Source organism: Chelonoidis abingdonii, chromosome 9 (assembly GCF_003597395.2).
Source record: "Chelonoidis abingdonii isolate Lonesome George chromosome 9, CheloAbing_2.0, whole genome shotgun sequence".
Taxonomy (NCBI): domain Eukaryota; kingdom Metazoa; phylum Chordata; order Testudines; family Testudinidae; genus Chelonoidis; species Chelonoidis abingdonii.
The window spans coordinates 40521018-40546161 of NC_133777.1; the positions used below are offsets into that span (position 1 = coordinate 40521018).

General features: G+C 45.1%; 1 protein-coding gene and 1 long non-coding RNA gene across 2 annotated transcripts in view; one reads left to right on the forward strand and one right to left on the reverse strand.

Moving 5' to 3' along the window:
* LOC142047317 (uncharacterized) overlaps nt 1-482 on the forward strand; it is a 5440-nt gene extending 4958 nt beyond the window's left edge. The window contains exon 3 of the long non-coding RNA XR_012656524.1: nt 183-482. This is a non-coding gene — a long non-coding RNA (uncharacterized LOC142047317). The remainder of the gene's footprint in view (nt 1-182) is intronic.
* The window catches only part of CFAP70 (cilia and flagella associated protein 70), a 43880-nt gene that overhangs the window by 6237 nt on the left and 12499 nt on the right, over nt 1-25144 (reverse strand). The window contains exons 9-25 of the mRNA XM_032794694.2: nt 23370-23469; nt 22469-22603; nt 20879-21040; nt 19151-19231; nt 18560-18651; nt 16384-16444; nt 13903-14094; nt 12964-13095; nt 12096-12221; nt 10486-10619; nt 10260-10375; nt 9879-10073; nt 5192-5344; nt 4492-4628; nt 2734-2886; nt 1102-1263; nt 497-586 (exon numbers count right to left, since the gene is read on the reverse strand). Of these exons, the coding sequence (XP_032650585.1) occupies nt 497-586; nt 1102-1263; nt 2734-2886; nt 4492-4628; nt 5192-5344; nt 9879-10073; nt 10260-10375; nt 10486-10619; nt 12096-12221; nt 12964-13095; nt 13903-14094; nt 16384-16444; nt 18560-18651; nt 19151-19231; nt 20879-21040; nt 22469-22603; nt 23370-23469 (2221 nt within the window). The remainder of the gene's footprint in view (nt 1-496; nt 587-1101; nt 1264-2733; nt 2887-4491; nt 4629-5191; nt 5345-9878; nt 10074-10259; nt 10376-10485; nt 10620-12095; nt 12222-12963; nt 13096-13902; nt 14095-16383; nt 16445-18559; nt 18652-19150; nt 19232-20878; nt 21041-22468; nt 22604-23369; nt 23470-25144) is intronic.

The window sequence follows — 25144 nt, forward strand, 5'->3', positions numbered from 1 at the left end:
AGGAACAGCTACCCACAGTGCACCGCTCCTGAAATCGATGGTAGCTTTGGACCATGGACGCAAACAATCGATTTCGGGATCCCACTGTGGATGCGCTAAACCGATTTTATTAGATCTGTTTTGTAATATCGGTTTAAGCTAATTTGAAATAATTGTGCAGTGTAGACATACCCTGAGAAAAGAGATTCTAGTCCCAGGAGGAGTTAATTGCTATATAGTGATTGTCTGTTCTACAGCTGGTTAGAGTAACTTTTCTCTCAGACTTTCCATTTTAGCATCAGAGAGTCTCATGCATGTAACCATGATGGCACCCAGTGCAATGTGGCCTTTACCCTAAGAACAGCCTTAGAGAACTCTGGTCCCCCAGATAGTTTGGATGAACAGCTTTTACCTAAGGAAAGGGGAACAGTGGAGAGTCAAGTCATAATCTCATCTTCCCAAGATCCATGCAATTGTTTAAAGACTGGCCAAGCATGGATGCTTTTCACTCTCTTACCCTGTAGCAGGCGATTCCTACTCCCAGCCAGGTCAGGCAGGATGAGGACTTCTTACAGGCCAGCATATAGGTGCCCTTTGCCTTATCATACTGCCAAGAGAAGAGATCAGTAAATTGCTCTCTCTAATGTAACCATTCACTCTGCACCATGGCTGCTCTTCCTCCACAGGCACGCTGAAACCACCAAATATCCAACTGGGCTCATATAGGAGGGGACGCTACCATCCAAATGCTGTTGGTTGTGGCCAAGAACCTACTCACATTTCCCATAGCAGGCAGTTCTGCCTGGATAGCCCCTGAGAGCCTCAGATTAACAAGCCAACAAGAAATGTTTAGCTCTCCATATCTAGTGCTAGAAAAATTATTGGGGTTACTATTAGAGCAGCACCCAGAGATCCTGGTCAGGACTGGCGCTAGGCACTGTACACACAAAGAAGTAAAACAGATCTCTGCTCCAAAGAGTTGAGTTCATTAAAAGACTTAATTGCATTGTCTGATCTGCAGCTATGAAAATAAAAGTTGCAATTCACATTATTCATCCAGAATAGTTACTTTCCCTGCCTTGGTTTGTCTCCCATTTTTAGATCCCATGTTCAGCTCCTCACCTCTTTCTCTTTCAGATAGATCGACCCCAATCGCAGGTAAACAAAGTGTATCTCAGAAGCATCCGTTACAAAGCTGATGGTTCGCTCATAGCATTCCTTTGCCTCACTAAGATTTCCACTTAGGTAGCACAGGTGCCCTTTCTGTCCCCAAACATTTGGATTCTATGTAAACAAACCCAGTAGTTAGACAAAGTGAGACAGGTAGGGCAAAGTGGACAAGAGATTAACTGGATAGCATCTAAGGTCAGAAGTAAGGGAGATGATGAAGGCTATTTGCTGAGATATGTATTTTCCATACAAGCAAGTTTGAGTTTGTAGCGAGGAGTACTTTGCACAACAAATACTGCACTTAGCACAATGGGGGCCTAATCCGTGACAAATACAAATATTAAAAAACATTTAGCAATATTAGTTCTGCTGCTGTCTGCATGCTCCATTCAACTTGACATTCTCAAAAGATGCATCTCCCTTTCATCTGAATAGAGAAGTGCACATGGTCACACAGGGGGAAAGGAACATATTACTCCTGGGGACATTCTGCACCAAAATTAAAAATTCTTGCACACAATATTTTAAATTCTGCAAAATTCTGTAAATTTTATTTGTCAAAATAACACTGCAGAATCATGCCAGTTTCAATTGTTTTTGTAATTTATTCAAAATACCTGTCAGCAAGTTGTCTGTAACAATGCAGACACACACAAACCCCCCCCCCCCCCCCCCGGGCAGAGAGTTAAAGAAACCCCTATGACAACCCAGCACCTGTTTCTCTGTCCCCTTCCCCCCATCTCCCACAGAGCCCAGCCACCCACAACTCCTCCCCTCCACAGCCCAGCTGCAGGGACCCCCCCACAGCCAATACACCCAAACCCCCTCCCCCACCCAGCCCAGCCACGGGTTCCCCCTAGCCCAGATACCTGCCGTCCTCCCCACCAGAGCCCAGCCATAGGGGGCCCCCCTACCCAGATCCCTACCCCCCTGCAGCCTAGACACCTCGCCCCAGAGCCGGAGGGACAAACAGCCTGATGCTTGGTCCCAAGCTTGCATGGAGTTTCCTGCACTGCCCTTTTCTTCCCACAGAGCGTGCTGGGAACTGCAGCGGTCAGGAACCCTTTAGCTCCCTCCCCCTGGCAGTGCCTTCAGTGTGCAAGCTGGGCTCTGCAGCCAGCAGCACTGCAGCCCATTTCTGTGGGAGAGAGAGAATTCTGCATGCACAATGTTAATTTCTGCAAAATTCTGCATTGCACAGTGGCGCAGAATTCCCCCAAGAGCAACATGTATACTGAGGGGAAAGAAAGACAGAGATATGTACAAAGAGGAGTCCTCACCCTGATGTGTTGCCTCATGTAGAAGATCAACTAAAATGCAAAATAATGAACTAAATAAAGGAGGAGAGAAGTGAAACAGGCCAAATCCTGATGTTCTTACTCAACATCTATGTAATCCTTGCTTAGGCAAACTCCTACTGACTGCAACGGGAATTTGATTGAATAAGGATCAAGTCAAGACCTCAGGACCTGACCCATTGGAACGAACATAGCAGGGGATATGCTGAATTGTTCTGCAAAGCTCTTTGTGTTCTCAGAGAGCACATTGACTGCTCAGGGCAGCATAGTGCTAAAAAAAAGTTACCAGGTAGTCAATCTGAATAGCCTCTCGGAGACATTCTTCAGCCTTAGAGAAGTCCTTCTTGAGCAAGTGTGTTTGTGCCAGCACTAGGTAATATTCACAGCTGGGTCCTTCCTGCTGGCACAGTAGTTCATGTGCTAGCGCCCTGTGAACAAACTGAAAGAGAAAGCCACAGGCAGCCATTGTAACAAAACTAACACCAGCCATGAACATCCCAACCCCTGTTCTGCTCCCAGCATGGAGAAAAGGGATAACGTGCAGCCTCCTCTGTGACAGACAACCAGCATGCTCATCATGCACTGTAGGTATTGGAACACATAGGTAATGTCTCAAGATGACTTTACATTGTTCCCCCAAGGCATCCCCTGATTTAATAAGCGGGTGTCTCATTAGCAATTCAAACACTGGACAGATACATTTTTTCCTTTTAAATTTTAGCTTCAGATGCTTTTAGTTGTTTTTGTTTGCTCAGCAAATTTCCCATGTCAGGTTAACGTCATACAGCACAATGTGGAAGTCACTGCATTCAAGGAGGCCCCTGTCAATACAGGCTAGGAGATAGTGGGGACAGAACTGAAAGAAAAGATGCAATACAAGAGGAGCTTGGAGTGCTATTATGAAGACAGCTTGTCCCTCTGATAACCCTCCAGTGGTTGCTCAAAGAGTAGCTCTGATCTAATGGACAAAGGTTGTCCAATGGACTGATACTGGTGCTGCTGGTCTTAACTTGAAGGGAAGATGAATATGTGAGAGAGATAGAACCTGGATTAGGGGATGTGGGGCGCATACAAGCTGGCATTTGGACTGAGGAGGAGGTCTGGGGGCAATGAGTCTCCCAGGTGCCTCCATGGCCTCCCACTGCACACCTTTTTCTAGGGCTGCTGTTTGTATATTGGTTTGGAAAGTTTGGAAAGTGTTTTGTGCTCCTTTGGGATATTAACATTGCATGGTTTTAATGCATGAGGCAATATGGTAAGAAAGCATTGAATTGGGTACCTAAGAGAGGAAAGAGAAAACGAGGAAGGCAAAGGAAGAACTGGCAGAAAATAGTGACAGAAGATAGTGAATGTACTGGCATTACCTGGGAAGAAATACCACAAGTAGTGAGTGACTGTAATCAAAGGAGGAACTAGACTGCCCAATGCATCAGTGGTAGAGGAGTACTAAGGTCAAAGACGTATGCTTATACATCAGAATGGCTATTGCTCACAGGCCATTCTGATGTATAAGCATCTGATGAAACCCACAAGGAGCCATTGTTTTGGAAGGGAGGCCCTCCACATGCATGTGAAAGGTTACTCTCATGCACACAGAAGTGCGTGGATGGGTATTCTGATCCAAGAAGTGACCACCTGGTCTGTAGGATGCATCAAAATAATAGGCATTTCCTCTCAAAACTATCCTTGAAACGGCTCTTTTATGGACAAAAAATGGATTACCTGTTCTTCCTGCAACAAACCAGTGGTGGATTTGAACACTCCTATTACTTTGCCTAGCTAAGGTTATTTTTGATGCATCTTAGGATCATTTCAGCTCTGAATTCTCTAAACAGCCATATCTTGGCAGCACTTGACAATAATGTTGACTTGACTGATGTTTGATGAGTTGAGTCTGCATAGCCCTCTTTAAACCCATAAGAACATCCTACTGGAAGCTGCCATGATCTCACTATTTTAATACCACAGGGAAGTAACTGTCACCCATGGAAATGAGTTCAAAATCCTAATGCCACCTTCCTTCCCCAGTTCATGCTGCACTGACCTGTAGAGCATTGACCTCCATCAAGAAGCGTATGGTTTCCATGAAGATTGTGTGGGAGGGCTGTGAAAGTCCAGAAGGGGAGACAGGGGCCACCGCATGTGATGGATCAAGTGCTCCTCCATTAGTTTTCTTCATTACTGAAATAATAACAAGAGAGAGAGGCTCATGGGTGCTGAAAATACCAGAGGTTCAGAATAACAGTAATAATCCATAACCATATCATGTATTTGTTTATTATGTGAGCAGGATAGGCCACAGCTGACCTTAACTAGTCATTTCTTTGATTTTTTAAGTGCTTAAGTTTTGATAGATGATGCAAAAGGAAGCTACACCATTGTCACAAAGGGTATATCTATACTAAAATTAAAAACCTGGGGCTGGTCTATGACAGTTGACTCAGGCTTGTGGGGCTTGGTTCAGATGCTGTCTAATGGCAGTGTAGATAGTCAGGCGCTGGCTCGACTGTCTACAAGAAAATCCACTTTGCTGACGATTCTTAACCTAGGTTGGAGAGCAAACCTTGCTGCTTTGTACCCTATCCTGATTAACTGAACAGCAAGTAAGTTAGCTTTTACTGACAATCTCCTGTATTATCTCTACTTAATCTCACATCTTTGCCACTGGTTGCTGTGAAGTCCCAACCCTCTGCCCCAGCACCGAAATCCCCCCTCTCTCTAAGCCAGAGACCCCACTTTCTAACCTTTCTGGGACGTCTCCTTGTTCTTACTGAGAGTGGGGGAAAGTTTCTTGGTCAGTTTAACTGCAGGATCATCTTCTGGCAGCTGGATGGTTACAACAGGCTCTACAGAATCTGGCTGTACTTTCAGGGAGCCATTTGGAGCCTCATCTGGAACTAAACCCCACAATGGATTAAGTGCAATGAAAAGTTCTCCATAAATTGGTCATTTCTTAGCAAGATGCTGTACCTGAGAGAACTCAGAAAATTGCAGAAAAAGAATGGTCCCAGGACTGCTGGGAAAATACTGCGCTGGATGCAAATCCCTGTGAATAGATTTTTGGTTACGTTAATACCTTGCAAAGTTATAATGAAGTATCAATACGGCTCTGTCTTCACTGGCAAGTTTCTGCGCAATAAAGCAGCTTTCTGTGTTGTAATTCCAAGGTGTACACACTGCCAAGCCACTTAGTGCGTAGAAACTGCGCAGTTGTAGCGCTATAAAAAAAAAGCACCCCGACAAGAGGTGTAGCATTTTCTGCGCTGGGGCTACAGCTCTGTGGTGCCAGTGTAGACACTGTGGCAATTACAGCACTGCGATTGGCCTCCTGGAAGTGTCCCACAATGTCTGTTCTCACTTCTCTGGTCACCGGTTTGAACTCTACTGCCCTTTCCTTAGGTGAGCAACTGTCAGCCCCACCCAGGACATTCCTTTGCAAATTTGAAAGTCCCCTTCCTGTTTGCTTGGTGATGCATACAGTGGTCTCAGCACATTTTTCCAGGTGGTCATGCCTGCTCCACGCACCAGGTGATCCCCCACTTGGAGCAATGCTGAGCTGATGGATCTCACTGGCATTTCGGGAGAGAAAGCTGTGCAGTCCCAGCTGCGCTCCAGCCATAGGAATTATGATACTACGGACAGATTTCACGATGCATGATAGAAAGGGACCATGACTGGGACACATTGCAGTATAGGGTAAAAGTGAAGGAGCTGCAGAATGCCTGCCACAAGGCATGGGAGGCAAACCACTGCTCTGATGCTGTGTCCACAAGCTGCCGGTTCTACAAAGAGCTGGACACGATACTTGGTGGTGACCCAACCTCCACTGTGAAGGCCCCTGTGGATACTGTTGGCTCACATGCCAGTCAAGAGTAGACCGAGCTAGGAGGAGGAAGGAGGGGGACCCAGAGGCAGAAGATGACTTGGAAGCCAGAGATATATGCAGTCAGGAGCTCTTTTCTATCCTGGAAGAGCCTAGCCAGTCACAGCAGTCGGAGCTTGGTGAAGTGCAAACAGGAGAAGAGGCCCCTGGTAAGTGGATCTGATTTGGGGAATTGATGAAGCGAGTTGTTGGGGGCAGGAGGGTTACAGAAAGCAGGCTTGTCTCCCACCGCATGCCTAGTCTGAGCGGCAGAACAGGCTGTTGATAGACTCCCTCACTTCACGGGACTCCCTCAGAGATCTCCAGGAAACTCTCATGGAGATAGTGGGCAATCTACTGTCACAGGTTCCTCGGCAGAGCTGCTTTGTTTCTTGCCCCATTAACAGTAACTTTCCCGTGCCACTTTGCTGTGACGGGGGGAGGGGAAGGAGGAACCATTGCTGCACACTGGCTAGCCGCATAGGCGCAAGGGCGGAAGCTGCAGGCTTGGAGAAGACCCTCCCTTGATTTCCTCCTCACCCTCAGCAGCCAAGATGTCTTCCATAATGAACACAGCCTGTTGAAAATGTGAGGAGAGGAATTATTATCAGCCCCACCCTACAGTATTGGCTCTACCCAAGAGCCAGGTGCCCAGTGTCCAGCAGGGTCCAAGAACAGTGATTTACCCTGCCCCTGTGGCTACTCACAATTTTGGGGGTCTTGTGGCTCATGTGTGCTTGCCTGGGGTCAGCCAGTTAGTGACAGGTGTGTGAGTACTGGCTGTGTTTAAAAGCACTCAATCACTGTTGTCTGTGTTGCACACAATACTGCTTCTGTAAAATGTTGCATTTAAACTTCACGGAGATGACCTTGGGAACCCAGCCTGCCTTATCGGCGGCAGAACAACTATGCAGAATTAGAAAGTGGCCACGATGAACTAAGGAGGACTTTCTGTGTGAGGTTATGATGCACTCAGCCGCCGAGAAACAGGAATTGAAGGAGTGGCAGCACAGTGAGAAGGACTGACGGGAGAACACAGCACACAAGAAAGAAGGCATGGAATGGCTCCTAACCGTTATAGAGCGCCAAGTGGACACATTCCAGGCGACTAGCTCTGCAAACCAAGCAGCTCCGTGCCCGCCCTCCCTTGAAACCGCTGTCACAAAACTCTTTCCCATGCACCCCCCACACACTGTTATCAACCTCCTGGCTCCACTCTCTGCTCACAGCATTCCACTCCGTCCTCCTCACAGTCCAGCAGTGTGGACTCCCACTACCCACTGCACTCATCACTCATCCCTCTGCAGTTTGGCCCTGCTGAAGTACAGCACTGGTTGCATTGTACTCCAAAGGAAAAGGTTGGGTATGATCCCTGGACATACACAAATCTGTAGTTGTCCCAGGACCCCTCCTCCTCTTGAGAACTTCCCTTCCCCCATACCCGCTCCCACTCCCTGCTGATGAATTTTTTCGTTTGACTCTCTCCTTCAGTTGTTGTCTTTTAATAAAAGAATTGTGTTTGAAAGCAATAATAGCACTGCAAAGCAACATACAATGATATTAAGGCCCCTTCTTGCATCGTGTGCAGCAATCACCTCCTAGCATTACAAGCACTGCAATCCCAAGCATAGCAACAAAAATTTGTGTCTTTCATCTTCAAATTGCTGCCTCAAGGCATCCCTGATCCTTACGGCCCCACGCTGGGCCCCTCTTATAGCCCTGGTCTCTGGCTGTTTAAACTCAGCCTCCAGGTGTTGAGCCTCTGCGGTCCAGCCCTGAGTGAAGCTTTCACCATTCCCTTCACAAATATTATGGAGCATACAACACACGGCTATAAGCATAAGAATATTGTCATTGGCCAGGTCCAGCTTTCCATAAAGGCAGCGCCAGCGGGCTTTTAAATGGCCAAATGCACACTCCACAGTCATTCTGCACTTGCTCAGCCTGTTGTTGAACCTCCTTGCTGCTATCAAGTTGCCCCGTGTATGGCTTCATGAGCCACGGCATTAAGAGGTAGGCGGGGTCTCCCAGGATCACAATGGACATTTCGACTTCCCCTATGGTGATCTTCTGATCTGGGAAGAAAGTCACAGCTTCTTGAACAGGCCAGTGTTCCGAAAGATGTTTGTCATGCATCTTTCCAGACCAGCCTGTGTTAATATCTGTAAAATGCCCACGGTGATCCACAAGCGCTGGAGAACCATTGAGAAATACCCCTTGCGATGAATGTACTCAGTGGCCAGGTGGTCTGGTGCCAGAATTGGAATGTGCATGCCATCTGTTGCCTCTCTGCAGTTAGGGAAGACCATTTGTACAAAGCCATCCACAATGTCACGCAATGCAATTCACAATATCATGCCCAGAGTCACAGCCTTTCGGAGTACGATGCAATTAATGGCCCTGCACACTTCCATCAACACGACTCCAACGGTTGACTTTCCCACTCCAAACTGGTTAGCGACCACTTGGTAGCAGTCTGGAGTAGCCAGCTTCCACAGTGCTATTGCCACGTGCTTCTCCAGTGACAGGGCAGCTCTCATTCTCATGTCCTTGCGCCCCAGGGTTGGGGTGAGCTCATCACACAGTCCCATGAATGTGGCTTTCCTCATGCAAAAGTTCTACAGCCACTGCTCATCATCCCAGACATTCATCACGATTCAATCCCGAGCCCAAAAGCAGCATTCCACTGTGGTCAGCACCTCCGTGAATGCCACAAACAATCTCCTGTCGTAGCTATTACACGTGGCGAGATCAGTGTCGCACTCTTCTTGCCTTTGTAGTTTAAGGAATAACTCCACTGCCACTCGTGACGTGTTGGTCAGAGCGAGCAGCATACTGGTCAGCAGTTCGGGATCCATTCCTGCAGCCCAAAAGAGGCAGGGCACACAGTACACAAACCATTGAAAGATGGTGCCAAATGTGGACGGAAACACAGGGATTGATGGGATGCGAAGAAATGCAACACAGGGCATTAGGATTGGAACCAGGATGCCCCGCAACACCATCCGCTTTCCCACAATTCTTAGCAGCAAAAGAGAAAGAGGTGCTCTGTAGAATAGATGCCCAGAGTGCACCTCTCTGAATAGCGCTACAAGTGCCGCAAGTGTGAACACGCTATTGCGCAGGCAGCTATCAGTGTGAACACAGAACAGCAGTTTCCCTTCTGCGCTCTCTGAGCAGTGCTGTAACTGCCAGTGCTGTAACTTTGCAAGTTTAGACGTGCCCTTAGAAGAGAGAGTTAGAAGTTTCAGGTCTAGTGTTGGCCGGCTTGGAGGTGGTAAGCTAAGAAGTTGCTCCTTTTGTTCTTGGTTCCCTCTGCAGTCAGAGAAACAGGACTTTGCATATTCTTGTTAAATAAACAAGATTACAATAGAGAAATATACCAGACTCCATCAATTTCTGCTTCCAGCTGGAACATCCCCAGTGCCCCCACTTTGATTGACTGCTTGCATCAAAAGAGCCAACATTAGCTTTCCTCTCATGCATTTCACTCTACAGCATCCCTCCACATTAAATCTGAGTGCCCTTCTCGCCAGTCTGATTGGCTGCTGGCTACATTGCTGACTTACCTGGTAGGGTGTCTTCCTGGGGAGACGTGACAGTTCTTAGAACTGTGGCAGAGAGAGAGTATAGCTTTTTTCCTCCTCCTTCAGCAGCTTCAGCGATGTTTTTCTCTTTGGCCAGTCGTGCCTTCAGTAGTTTGTTAGCCTCATGGAAGGCCATCTCCACCCGAATATCATTTTCCTGTATTTCATAGAACAAACCTGAGGGGAGGACAAAAGAATTGCACGATGGAGAAGGTGTTGCATCTATTTCCCTCTGTTCTGTTGGGTTCCATACTCCTGCTCGTACAGCAACAGAGCAAGCAATGGGGATTAAGACCAAAATAAAGAGCAAAACCAAAGAACTACAGAGTTTATCAAAAGGTACATATTCAGTTGATCTCATACCTAAGAGAGTCCAGGATAGGATGCTGGATGGCTCCAAGCAGGTGGCATCCTCAAAGAAGATTTCTGCCTCTTCATAGTGCTCCATCATGACAGCTATGATACCACACAGCAGCAAGCTAGAGAGGATGTAAAACAGGTTACCCACAAAAAACCCACAACTGATTAAATCAGTGACAATAAACAGACCCTTCTCCCTGCCATCTCTCCTAGCCAGAACCAGCAGTACCTGTGCAGGTGACTTGGGTTCAGAGAAAGAGCTTCACGAAAACATTCCTGGGCTTTGATATTTTCCTCCATCAAGAGACAGAATGCCCCATAATCTAGCCAGTGCTGGACAATCTGGCGGCCACGAGCCAGCCTCTAGGCAAAAGATACCATTGCTACAGTTAGGATTCCTGGAGTTTTAGCTGATGCAGAAGTTCAGAATGAGGGTGTCATAAACAGATAGCTAAGGGTTAATGTTTCTTTTACCTGTAAAGGGTTAACAAAGGGAACCAAAAACCTGACCAGAGGACCAATCAGGAAACCGGATTTTTCAAAGCTCAGGGAGGGAAGTTTTTGGGTGTGTGTTCTTTGTTCTGTTCTAGTGCACTCTTGGCTCTGAGAGAGGATCTCTCTATCTCCAGGTTTTCTAATCTTCTGTTTCCAAGTGTAAGTACAAAGGTAGAAAGACAGGCTTATTTTGTTTTTCTGTATTTACATGTGTGTAGTTGCTGGAATGTTTTAAATTGTATTTCTTTTTGAATAAGGCTGTTTATTCATGTTTTCTTTTAAGCCAATAACCCTGTATTATTGTCATCTTTGATACAGAGACCATTTTTATGTCTTTTTCTTCTTTTAATAAGCTTCTTTTTTAAGACCTGTTTGGATTTTCTAGTGGGGCTCAAGGGGATTGAGCTGGCAGCTCACCAGGAATTGTGGAGGGAAAAGAAGAGGGGGAAGGTGAATTGTCCTCTCTGTTTTGTAATTCAAGGAGTTTAGTACAGTATCTTCCAGGATAACCCAGGGAGGGAAGCTTGGGGAGTAAAGAGGGAGAAGGGAATGGGTTATTTCCCTTGTTGTGAGACTCAGGCATCTGAGTCTTGGGGTCCCCAGGAGGTTTTGGGGAGACCAGAGTGAGGCAGGCACTGAAATTCCTGTCTGGGGCAGCGATATCAGATCTAAGCTGGTAAATAAGCTTGGAGGTTTCATGCTAGCATCTTATGTTCTGAACTCTAAGGTTCAGATCTGAGTAGGAAAGCTATAACAGAGGGGGTCCAGTTTTATGCCAATCTCCCTTTCTGTAGCTTCACCCCAACATTTGACTGCTAACTGTCAGCCTTTATTTGCTATGAGCTAGAGTTTCTCCTAAGCAGGGATCATGACCAGCATCAACCTTCAGTCTACCCACCTTCAGTCTTTTTGCCTCCTTCACCTGGGAGTAAGGAGCAGAGAGTTTTCCATCTTTAGCCAGTCTTCTTGTTGCTTTTCCTTCTAGCTCTCCTTCACTTCTTGTTAGATGACATAATCTTCCAATTCTCACTTTAGCTGCCTTTTGTGACAGCTCATCAGATCCAGTTGTTTTCCCCTCCCCATCAGGATGAAAGCCCACAATGATGTGGTCAGCCTCTGTCATGCTTCAGCCTGAGAAAAGCCTTATCCTGACAACCGCCTCTCAATGGTAAATGCTAAGCCTACTGAGCTGCATCATCCTTCCTTCACTGTGCCCAGCCTACAGTGGAGTTACAGTAAGAAACTTGAGGTCTTCATTGATTTCAGCCCCACTGTCATCCCTGTAACACACTGTGCCAAACAATGTGCCTGGAGAGAGGGAAGGGAAGGGAGAAGCTCCGTTACCTCCTGATAGTAGACAGATGCCAGAGCATAATCCTCATTGACTTCGGCTTCATGAGCAAAGAGTCGGAGCTGCTCACAGCTTGTGAAGGTGGGTGAGGCAATGACAGTACTCTCCTGTGACAGTATCTGTTAAGAGACAAGGACACAGGAGATAAAATAAAGTCAAATCAGCACACAGAAGTTTGGTAAGGTCACTGTATGGCATCACTGTGCAAATCCAGTGTGATACAAAATGCAATACATTACAGGCTGGGCGACAAATAAATCATTCTATTGATGGCAAATGGGACTCACTCCTGCATCTCTCTGATATGTATCTCACTATCAGGTATGTAAAATCACGGACTTCGAGCGACCTTCATCACATAAGCGAGGTGTCTTCCCCATTATTTACACCTGTGGTCTATTGGTATCAGAAGGTCTCAATCTTAAAAACCGAAGAAACATCTAAGGACTTCCATATGGACCAAGAATATTGCAAGCTTCCTACTCCACTAATTTGTGTAATGTCACCAGCATGAGTCTTTGATACACAATGAAAGATCTGTATCATATATATATATAAGTCTGCTAGCTGACATCTCCCCATCCACCTCTAACATGCATCAATCCAAAGACACCTCATACACATACATATTCTATGGCTGTGTGACCATAGAAGTACCTAGATACTGTAGATTAAAAATGTTTCTGAAAATGTCTCTGGGGCTGCATGTTAGGCTAATTGTAGTAATTGCATATTCAGGGCTTGATCCTGCCCCCAATGATTTCCAAGAAAGCCGTGTCAGGCCTCAGCTCCATAGTGAAATAAACACACTCCAAGTCACACTTGACAATGTTCTTACTACGTGACTGGGTGTTTGCATACCTGATTTAGAGCAACGTGCATCTGATCCACCAGGTACACATACAGCTCACTCAGGAAAGCTTGTAGCTGCCCCAGGTTGTTGAATGCTGTTGTCCTCAAGTACTTTTCTCTCACAATCTTCACCACTGCATGCTGCAGAGAACGTAAAACAACTACTTGACAATAGGGCCCCACCCTTCACCTACCACTTTCCTCTATGGCAGCAGCAGAGAGCCAAAAAACATCAACTTCATTTAGCCTGAACCCATAACATGTATTTAATGAAAGAAGGCCATGTACAGCACTGATTAAGGGAATGAGTGAATGCAGCTGAATTCTACTTTCAGCCTAGCAGACTATGGTCCCTCTTGGACAGACCCAAGTCCACTAGTGGAGCAGTCCATGGTGGAGCATTGGATAAATACACATGGAGACTGAATTCTGCTCTTACCCCAAGAAAGGGCAGTTCCTCCAACGGCTGGGGTCAATTGGCAGAGTGGTACAAGTGTAGGCCAGGACTAAGTAAATCAAAGAAGTGAACTCTTTTTTCATCTTAGTAGGATGGTTTAGGTCCAGAATTGTACACAGAGGATTACTGCATATGGAAAGCTGATTATTCATCCCTTCCTTTAGCTCGAAACTAATCCAAACCTGCCTAGAAATGTGGTGCAAACACATGCCCTTTTTGAGTCCATGCTTGGAGCTGTACCCCACTGACAGAAAAGATTCTCCTGACATGCAACCAAAGCTTGGACAACTGGACAACCCCATGAGAAGAGAAACCTCAGAATTTATGCCCCTGCTGGAACAGGTACTGACTATTGAAAGGGACTCCTCAGTTGCAGTAAGATGGCACCTGTCATTTTAAGTTCCTATTGAAGTACAGAAGCTCTCTGCTGAAAAGGAAGAGTCAGGAAGGAACTGACAAGGCAATCAAAGAGATACAAATGGAGGGTTTGCCTTCAGCTGTTCCTTAAAAGCAAAGTATTTTCCTGAGCTGTTGAGTTCATAGTTCAGTTGACACTTCTGTTCCTCCAGGGTGTGATGATCTATTACACCACCATCAACCATCTGCTTCCCAAACAGCTCATGGTACTCATCCAGGATGGCTCCAGCAATACTAGTGATCTGATTGTGGTAATCTTCCACGGCCTAGAAAACAGAAAAGTTGGAGCCTGAAACAGGAATCTAGCCCTGGGATTCAGACTTTAAAGGTAACTTCTAGTACAAAGCTTGAAATTGACTTATGTTACAGAGCTCACTCCTCCTGCACATCTGACTCAGCCTCAATTAACCTGTCATATCCTTCCCATCAGTGACTGATAACTACTAAGGTGTCTGTGTATAAATAGAAGCTTTCTCCTTTATAATTAGATATTGCGCGTTTTATTTTTCCAGCATAATCTAGTATTTCAGATATTGTCATCTCTTCCATGGTAGTATAATAGGCTTTACATCAAATATATTATATTTGTCAGTGTGACGTTGCATTCTTATGATTTTATGAAGGTATGCTGAGTGTGAACATAATGTAACTAAAGTATGCTTCGTGCAAAAGGTCTCTTGTAAGGTATCATTTACAAAGTTTATAATCTACTGAGTGTGGTCATCCTATTTGTATAAATGTATCATTCTTGTATCTGAAACTAGAAATATGAAATATAACTCTGAGGGCCTATTGTAGTTATGCAAAGTGTGGGCCATTATTGGTGGTTTGGAATCTTGATGGCTCCCATTAACCAGGACAATTGACTGTAGATAGCTGTTTTACTTGCAAGTCTTTCTGTATACGTGTGTGCTGGCAAGCGGGTAATTAAGTCTTACAGTGACATGTGATCACGTCACCTGAACTGCAATCCATCTCTAATCTGGTGCTTTTCTATTGAGAAGGAGGGTGGGAACCCAGAGAGGGACAAAGGATTCCCACCTTATGCAAAAGATATATAAGTGGGTGGAACAGAACAAAAGAGGCTGCAATCCCCTAGCTACCACCTGAGCTGGAACAAGGACTGTACCGGGGGAAAGGACAGTGCCCAAACTAGGAAGGCATCCAGTCTGTGATAGAAGCTTATTGAAATATCTCTGAGGGTGAGATTTTATGTGTATTCAGTTTTCTTACTGTATTAGGTTTAGAGTTGCTTGTTTTATTTTATTTTGCTTGGTATTTCACTTTGTTCTGTCTGCTGTTACTTGGAACCACTTAAATCCTACTTTCTGTATTTAATAAAATCATTTTTTACTTATTAATTAACTCAGAGTATGTATTAATACCTGGGGGGGCAAACAGCTGTGCATCTCTCTCTATCAGTATTATAAAGGGTGAACAATTTATGAGTTTATCCTGTATAAGCTCTATATGGGGTAAAACAGATTTATTTGGGGATTTGACCCCATTGGGAGTTGGGCATCTGAGTGTTAAAGACAAGTTGCAAATTGCTCAGAAAGGCTGAATTCTGGGCACTGGGAAAGTTCCTGTTAACTAAGAAGCCCCTGAACTGAGTGTATCTCAGATTCAGTGAACTGCAGATGGGTGTGGCCCAACCACTGTGTCTGTGCTGAAGCTGACTGGAGTGTCTAATTAGCAAGACAGGAGTGGAGGGGTGCCTGTTCTGGCAGGAGGGGGTTCTCTGTGGTATCCCAGCTCATCGAGTGATGGTCTAAAGGGAAAACAAATGCAAACTGATGTGCAATTTGCCCAGGAAAAGACTGCCCTGGAAAAAGAAAAGGCTGCCCACCAGCAAACCCTGGACTTAAAAGACAAAGGAATTAAGACCCAGAAGTATGAACTAGCTGTAATGGAGTGGAAGAGGTGCACAAAGACATGTATCCTGGAGCTGGAAGATGGAGTCCTGGTGACTGCTGTGGTAGGAACAGACCCCAAGGACTCTGTAGCTGGAAGCAAGCTCAACCTAGTGAAAGGGTCGGGGGTGGGGGATAAACCCAACTACTGCTGTTTCCTCCCTCTCTGATTTTGCATGAGTCTAGCTAACACAGGTTAGGGGAGGCGTTCCTTAAAGGTGTGATACAAGTACCATATACAAAATACATCCCTAAACGCTTTCTTCATTCTGTTCATCCTTTAGAAAGGAACGTGTTCGCTGAAAATCTTAGGGCATGACTACATATACAGTGCTGCAGCAGCAGCACACCTGGTGAAGACACTTATGCCAACAGGAGAGAGCTCTCGTCAGCATAATAAAACCACTCTGTGAACAGCAGAAGCTATGTCAGATAACATTGTGCACACAACTGCTTATGTCGGTGTAACTTATGTCACTCCGGGGAGTGGTTTATTCATTATGTTGACACAGGCTGTAGTATAGACATAGCCCTATTAGCTCATTCTACTACTGACTTCTTGGTAGTGTTGATTTGAAAACAAGGATCGTGGAGGGTTACTAGACACCTGTGGAGCAGAAAACAGTCACAGAGAGGACCTACCTTCTTAGCTCCTGCACTCCGGCGTGGTAGCTGAGGGCGTGGAGGAATCATCTCCTTAACTCTGTGTGAGATAGAGCAGAAGGAAGCTATTCCATGTGCAGAAAGCAGCCCCAATCTGTCCTGGACCCAAGTAGTCTGTATTTCTAGGGTTATCGGCCTGTTATAGTTAGCTTGGGATAAGGCACAGAAACAATCAGATCATGGGAGAAATTATGAAGCCTCACAGGGAATGTCCATAGAGCAGCTGGAAGGGCAATTCCCAACCCAGCCAGACACACATGCACTTGAACTATCATGCTAAAAGCAGTAGTGTGTCCATGATGGCACAGGTGGTGGCTTGGGCTAATTGCCGGAGTACAATCCTGCCTGACCTCCTGGGTAAATACTTGGGCAGCTAGCCTGAACTGCTGCCATGCCATCACAGCCACACTGCTATTTTCAGTGTGCCAGCTCCAGTAGAACTAGAACTTACTCTGCCAGCTGCCGTGTAGACATACCATAGACCAAGAACAACTCAGTGCAGACAAAAATCTCTACATTCAGTGTGTGGGGCTCATCATGACTTCTTGGATAACTAGTTGTTGCCTCACACTTCACTAAAGGCCCAAGGCCTGATTTTCATTAAAGGGTGTAAAGGGGGCTTAGTATGAATGCGAATAAAGCCCCTAGGCTCTTTTCACAAACCTGACTGCCCTATACTATCTAGTCCAGTGTCTAGTACTTGTGCTGTGAGCCACTGCTCTGGCCCTTTCTGATCCTGCAATGTTTTAATTGATCTCTAGCACCCACTCCTGTACATTCAAAGTACATCCCTTACCTCACTTATCTATCCACCTGCTGCCCTATGAAACCCCCACATGTCAGATCTTGTATGTTTGTCAATATCAGTCTCATGGAATCCATGACTCCTGACAGGAATGAAAACTGTACAGCATTATCTACTTTATTATTAGAAAATGTGAAAATATTATTAAGGGTCAATGATCAGGCAAATAACGCTGGAAATATGAGTTTAGACTGATAGAGAATCTTAAACTCAGCCCACAGAAGCTGACTGTGGAATTCACAGCATTTTAAAGGAGTCCAGAAATGATTCAGTATTGACATACACAGGAATAACGTTTGCAACTAGATGAGCATGCTTCTGGGTGTAACCTGATTACCATCCAGGGCCAGAAGAGATTCAGATTTCAAATCCAGATTCCCTGATCCCAAGGCCACTGTGGTCACCTAGTATGATCTCCTGTATAACACAGGCCAGAAGCCCTCCTGCCCAGTGTTCAGCATTGCACAACTGGCTGGGTGTACTGAACCTAATTCCAATCTCACTTACCCCAGCATAAATCAGGACCAATTACACCAAATTCAGTGAAGTTGCCCAGAAGTAGAACTGGTGTAAACAAAGTTAAAACGAAGGCTGTTATAAAGGGGTTTTGGCTTCCTCTTATGCACCAGACATAGGCCATTGCTAGAGCATACCAGTTTATGTAGGCCAATGACCTACTGAATTATGGCAATTCTTGTGTTGTTCCAGGGGCAGTGGGGAGTAGTGCCCCTGCAATGGAAATATTGTGTGGGCTCTGCCCCCATGTAAATTTGTGCATGCGGGTGGGAGGACGGGGACAGTGGAAGCGAGAGCGGTGGAAGCAAGAGTGGGACGCAGAGGGCTGGCAAGCAGGTAGGAACTGCTGGGACCACCCTTCCCAGCCTGAAGTGGGCTGCCATCCCCTCAGCCAAGACTCAGTAGCTCCCCTCACACCCTCTTCTATCCCTCTGCCCCCCCGGTGCTGTTCCCTTAGGTCTGTTGATTCAGTTGTGCATCGAGAGAGTTTGTGAGACCCTTTTCCCGCACATGCCGGATTTTCAGTATTCTCTTTTTCCTATTCAATAAATTATACATTAAAAAGAACCATACAAGGCCAGGTGAAATGTGAATCTATCTTCCTGTCTTCAAAACCACACCAGTTCCCTGTTCTTAATGGGCCTGATCCACAGCCCAATGAAGTCAAGGCAATTTTTTCTGTTGATTTCAACAAACTTTGGATCAGGCCCATTATATTTATACAGCACCACAAGTGTGCATGACATTTAACAGATACATTACAAAACAGTCCCTGGCCTGAGGAGCTTACAGTCAAACCCCTGACTCCAATGTTACAGTCTCGCCTTTACGCACCGGCTGGCGAGCTCCTCCGGCAATCGTTTTGGTACCAAGGCCTTGGCCAGCTCTATTTCCATCACCAGGAATGTTCCTGCATCTACGTATTGCTGTGAAGACAAACATTGTTCTCTCAGTGTCACATTTTTCAGTGTCATTGCTGTCATGACTGAAGCCTTAGCACAACATCATATGTTTACCAAGGACTCTTCTGGAATCATAGAGTAACAGCTCATTTTCTTATCTGCCCTCAAGATTTTATATCACAGCAAAATCAAGTTAAAGAAATGCACGGGTCTGGAGAAACAATCTCCTCCGATTCTTTTCTTTTCTTTATTTTTTTTGAGAAGGAAGCCAAAATATGAAAACTATTGAAGAACCCTCCTAAATTCAGTCCCCGATATTTTTGATCCCCCACTTGAACGATAACATGTGCACAGATGTCACTGGAGAGATCTCACTGTGGTCGCTGCACAAGAGGTGAAAGTCCCCAGTCCTCAGCTCTCCTAGCAAAAGTCAATTATGTAGATGATGCTGGAATCTGGGCTATGGGCATTTACACAATGACAGTCTACAGATTCTTTCCATCTCTTTAAAGCACACACTTACCTGTCCTTCCAGGTTCTGACACACTGTTGCTTCAGTTTCTATAGCAGTATCTGACACCTGAGATTTTATCGTAGTGGACATCTAGAAAGAGAAAGAAGGCCTACATTGTTCAGTATTCAAAGATCCTCACACTTCCCAAAATTAATCCAGTCCCTGTGACACCAAGAGAGCAGTTATCACAGAATTGGAAGGGACCTCAGGAGATCATGTAGTCCAACCCCCTGCATGAAGCAGGACCAATCACCAAATCCCTAAATGGCCCCCTCAAGGATTGAACTCACAACCCTGGGTTTAGCAGGCCAATGCTCAAACTACTGAGCTATCCCTCCTCCCCCAAAAACAGATGTTTATTACCTGCTTACCATGCTACAGTTTTGAAAGTCATGAATATTAAACAGCCAAGCCATTCTCAATGTTAGATTTGGTTCATGCATCATGTATTGGGAAATTCCAAACTGATGACGATTTTTCAGTCATTCAGGAAGAAGGAATACTAGCTGGCCCCCTGCCTCCCTTCTGTCCTAAAACATGCAATGTTTCCAAGTTTCTGAGCTCCACAAACCTGCTTTCTCTTATACAAACTGTGACACTGTATGGAATATGTGGGACACTTCGTGATATTACTGATACTATATTATAAAATTGCAAGGAATCTGGCCAGATATGCAATGTAAGGTATCTGTGAAAATGTTATAATTTGCCAAGTATGATAATCTTGTTTATATGTTTGTATCACTTTTTTATGGTGTGTGATAGATATGTAGGCTATATCTGTTATTTCCAAACTTGTGCTGTGTTTCTGGGTAACACCCCCCTAGACAGATTGGCATCAGCACTGCCTAGCTTGTTTGATAGCCCATCAAGGGTCATCAGCTATACAACTGACTCATTGAGAGAAGGCAAGGGATGCACTTATGAGACAGCAAGGCATGTAGGGGTACGCCGGTAGACAGAAAATTCTAAGGCTTTTCCATGCCATGTGCTGTGAAGCTTGCATTTGGGACACAGGAAGTACAAGCCACATGGCAAAAGAATATAAAAGGCAGCTGCATCTTCTCCATTTTGTCTTCATTCCTGCTTCTTACCCTCGAGTAACTTTTCTACAAACGAAGCTCTGAACCAAGGACTGAATGACCCATCCACTTGTGGATGTGTTCCAGAGGAACTTTCAAGCCAGCAATCTCACCAGTATGATACATGGACTTTGAAGTTTCTGTATGTTTCTGAGTGCTTTACCATTTAACAACTCTCTTGTTCTCTCTTTTTTCCTTTATGATAAACCTTTAGTTTTAGACACTAAGGAATTGGCTGGCAGCATGGTATTTCAGGTAAGAACCAGACCTTATACTGACCTGGTAATGTGGCTGACCCTTTGGGGTCAGAAGAACATTTTATATAGTGAGCATAGTTTTTTAAATAACTTCTCACTATCCTGGACCTAGGTGCTGATTGGGAGCCAGAGAACTGGAATGCAATAAGGGGGCTGGGTGATTTCCTTTTTAGCTTCTTGATAACCAGTGTGGGGGAGATCAGAAGCACAGTTTGTGACTGGTTGATGAGCTTAACTTCAGTGTTAACACGCAAAACTGGTGGTATCTGCTCTCCCTTTTGCAAGCTTCCCTGACCTTGGCATTTTCAGTGAGGTCTGCCCCTGGCACCCCAGGTCACACAAGCATGATGAGGTCCAAGAGCTTTATAACCATGGGTGAATTTCTCTCTAACCCTTACCTTTCTTAGAACATCCTTCTCTTTGGTCATTTTATCCTCTTTCTGGTTCCTACTGGGCATAGCTTTTGAATGAGGGGAGCTGGCGGCTGCGATCACTGGCCCTAATTTGTTCAGATTGGCTTGATGCCCAAGATCACGTAAAATGCTGAAAAGACACTTAGTCTGAAAAAGGAGGAAATTATTAAATTGAGGCAAAAAAAGAAATGCAGCTGGCGAGACTGGACATCACCATCCTTCTTGCCTCAACCCTTCATATCCTAGAGCACAGCAATGAGTCATTAAATTATCACTAAACATTTTTCAGAGGTTGCCTTTTTAAATAACATTTTATCTCTGCATAAGAGGGTTGCATCACCTGCAGTTTAGCACCTATTTAAAAGCTATGGTTAGTGCAATAACTTAGGTTGGTTTGAATTAGCTACATCACCTGGACAACAGCTCTCATCAAGCATAAGGTCCAGTCCATGCCATTAAGGAGACCAGGAAATGAGAATGTAAGAGAGACAGAGAGAGCATGTGTTGTTTTATTTGCAAGTTACAATGTATTTTTATAATTGTGACCCAGGGGGGGAGTACCATATGGGAAAGAAGACATCACCAAAGCACTGCTGGGATATTGTGGAGCAGTAGGGTGACCAGACAGCAAGTGTGAAAAATCAGGATAGGGGCTGGGGGGTAATAGGAGCCTATATAAGGAAAAGCCCCAAATATCAGGACTGTCCCTATAAAATCGGGACATCTGGTCACCCTATGGAGCAGAGACTAGAGGAAAGCTGTCTGCCTGGACCTGCTTTTCAATAATCCATCTCCTAGAAGGATAAAATTCATGTGACTCACACAGGAAAGGGCTGATGTTTTCATCAGCTACTAGACTGCACCTGGGATATTTGTGATCCCAAGTCAACAGTTAAGGTGAATGAGGGGATCGGTAAAACCAACTTACTTTCCCTTGTGTGCGTCTCTCCTGCTTTGGGACAAACATGGAAAGAAGCTCAACATTCTGTTATTACTGTAGGAAACATGAATGTTAATATTTGCCTAAAGTAACATGGTTGGGGGGAAGGGGAGAAGAGAAACTAAAATAGAAAAAACTGTATGAATTACAACCTCAATGTGGTCCTTTTAATTAATTAAAATATTTTGACCATCGCTGGTGGTAACTACACTGATCCAGTAACCACTATATTTTCCTAGGGAGGACCTGCCTCACTAGGAAGTGGTGGGAAAAACACCTATCATAAGGGGGAGGAGGATTTTTATAACACTGATTAGCTTCTGCCAGAGAAAGGAGTGTAGACAAGTTATGTCCTAAGGGTCCCTTCAATCCCCAAACCCCATTGCACAGGATGTGTGCCTCATACTATGGCTTAGGAAATAAATTGGCTCATTTAGGAAACTGCTCCAATAAGCTTGTCTTATTACTTCTCCCGGGAGCACCTGGAAATCCAGTGAAGTCTCAGAGCCAGCTTTATTGTAAGGGCAAACCTAAAGTACCATTCTGATAGCTCTGACTGCTCCCAAACATGTGATGCATAACCACAGGTGGACAAGGAGATTGTACTGCAGCGTACAGTACAAGCCCATTCTCACCTTCCCAAACACCTCACTGTCTTGATATGCAAATACACGGAAAGCCCCTCGTATGCGCTTCACACCAGGGTACAGCAAAGGCACCATGTTGACATATGCCACGCCATGGAAGAAAATCTGTCCATCATCATCTCCCTGGAAAGGCAAACAAGACCAGGCATGAGTTAGCTAAATGACTATTCTCAGGATTGTTCTTTGCTAGGTTTTCAGGCCATCACTGCAGGCTTCTGCATACTGCACCAATTCCTAATAAAGTTATATCAATAGTGTCCGATCACTGAAGTTTCCCCAGCTGGCATAAACCTGTGTCACCTGGAAAGAATATGTTGTAGACCTTCCATACTCAATATTATTCCAAACTCTGCAAGTCAAGGACACATTTTCTTAGTGAAGCCAAGTGCTCTGTTCCTACTGGGCTGTATCCTGGCACTCAAAGAGATAAGCCTCTAAAGGCACTCACCAGCTGACTAGGAAACAGAATGTCCTGCTAGAGTTCTGAGGAACTTAGTGTCCAGTATGGGGCAAGGAGAACACAGTTAGACATTGCTGCAAAATCATATGGCCAGTTTAGGACCCTGAACATCTGAGAGGTGCTCAAGGAACATCTTGGCCAAAGGAAAGATCAGCTAATCACTCTCTCAAGCAGTTACTTTCCCAAATAATCCATCTTCAGTTGCCATGGTACTAAAGAGCACTAGCAAGATAGTTGTGTGTTGTAACTTGAAATGCTGATATTTGTTTGACAGCTTTGTAAGGCTGATTACTCCATTACCAAAGCCTCTAGCCCTCCCTAACTCACCTCTGCCGTTTGGAAACTGTTCCTGCCTTAGCAGAACTGCTGATGGAAAATGGCACCGAAATATAATCATACGAATATATACAAATCTCTAGGCATATTTACCTTGTCTAACTTGCTAGATTTCCCTTTGGTGGAAGTAACCACGGGCACCCTGGTAATCTCCACTGGCCAGTACCGGCATTCTGCAATGCGCTTCTGTAAACTGCCACACCAAAGGAGACAATTGAGAAATATAGAACAACAGTCCAGAGATCAGCCTGTGCCACTTAGGGAAAATGAGGCTATATATTTACTGCAGGCATTATGGGAAGAAATAAACTGGTAGAACTATTTTCTTAAAAAAAATAATTAAAAAAAAATCTACCAGTGCCCCCAGTGAAATGTTCTATTCTAAGTTTCAGTTTTTATTAGCAGGGACAACTGCATGAAAACAGGAATGTTATTCCTTAAGAGTTCATCAGCTCCTGTGGCTCATTCTCCTTTGTAAATTGCAGTGCTTTGGCTTTGATATCACAGCATTCTACTGTAAAAATCACAAAGGATAGAATCACAGGATAGAATCGCAGAAATGTAGGGCTGGAAGGGACCTTGAGAGGTTGCCTAGTCCCTCACCCCGTGCTGAGGCAAGTCCAAGTATACCAATGCCATCCCTGAAAAGTGTTTGTCTAACTTCTTAAAAACCTCCGATGATGGGGATTCCACAAACTCCCTTGGTAGCCTATTCCTGTACTTAACTGTCCTTATAGTTGAAAGTTTTTGCTAATATCTAACCTAAGTCTCCTTTGCTGCAGATTCAGCCCATTACTTCTTATCCTACCCTTCAAATGGATATGGAGAACAATTGCTCACTGGCCTCTTTACACCGGTCCTGAATATGCTTGACGACTGTTATCAGGCTCTCGCTCAGTCTTCTTTTCTTAAGATTAAACATGCCCAGGTTTTTTTAAACTGTTCCTCACAGGTCAGGTTTTCTAAACCTTTTTATCATTTTTTGTTACTGTCCTTTGTACTTTCTCCAACTTGTCCACATCCTTTTTAAAGTGTGGCACCCAGAACTGACCACAATACTCCAGGATTGGCCTTACCAGCACCGAGTAGCATGGAACAGTTACTGGTCATACTTATGACACTCCAGTTAATACAACCCAGCATGATATTAAGTGTTTTTACAACTGCATCTATAGTTGGCTCACAGTCAGTGTGAGCCAGTATAACCCCCAGATCCTTTTCAGCAGCACTACTGCCTACCTGGCTATTTCCCAATTTTGTAGTTGTGCGTAAGTGTAGCACCTTGCATTGTCTTTATTGAATTTCATCTTGTTGATTCTGACCAATTCTCAAGACTATTTTTAAGTCTAATCCTGTCCTCCAAAGTGCTTGCAATCCCTGCCAGCCTGGTGTCATCCACAAATTCTAGGTGCTTACAAACAGTTTATTTAATAATTTGTCCAGTATCTTTCCAGGTATCAGAGTTAGGCTGACTGGTTTATAATTCCCTGGGTCCTTTTTGTTCCCCTTTTTAAAGATAGGTACTATGTTTGTTCTTCTCCACTCCTCTGGGACCTCACCCATCATCCATAAGTTCTTGAGGATAACTGTTAATGGTTCCGAGACTGCTCCACCCATAGGCGCTGACTCCGTGGTTGCTGCAGGGCTGCAGCACCAATGGGGGAAAATTAGCAGGTGCTCCACACCCACCAGCAGCCAAGTTCTCCCCGCCCCCACCTCTTCCTCCCCCGAGCATGCCACATCGCCACTCCTCCCCCTCTCAGCATTCCCACCTGCCGCCTAACAGTTGTTTGGCGGCGCTTAGGACTTTTCAGGAGGGAGGGGGAAGAGTGGGGGGGGCAGCCATGAATGTGGCTTTCCTCATGCAA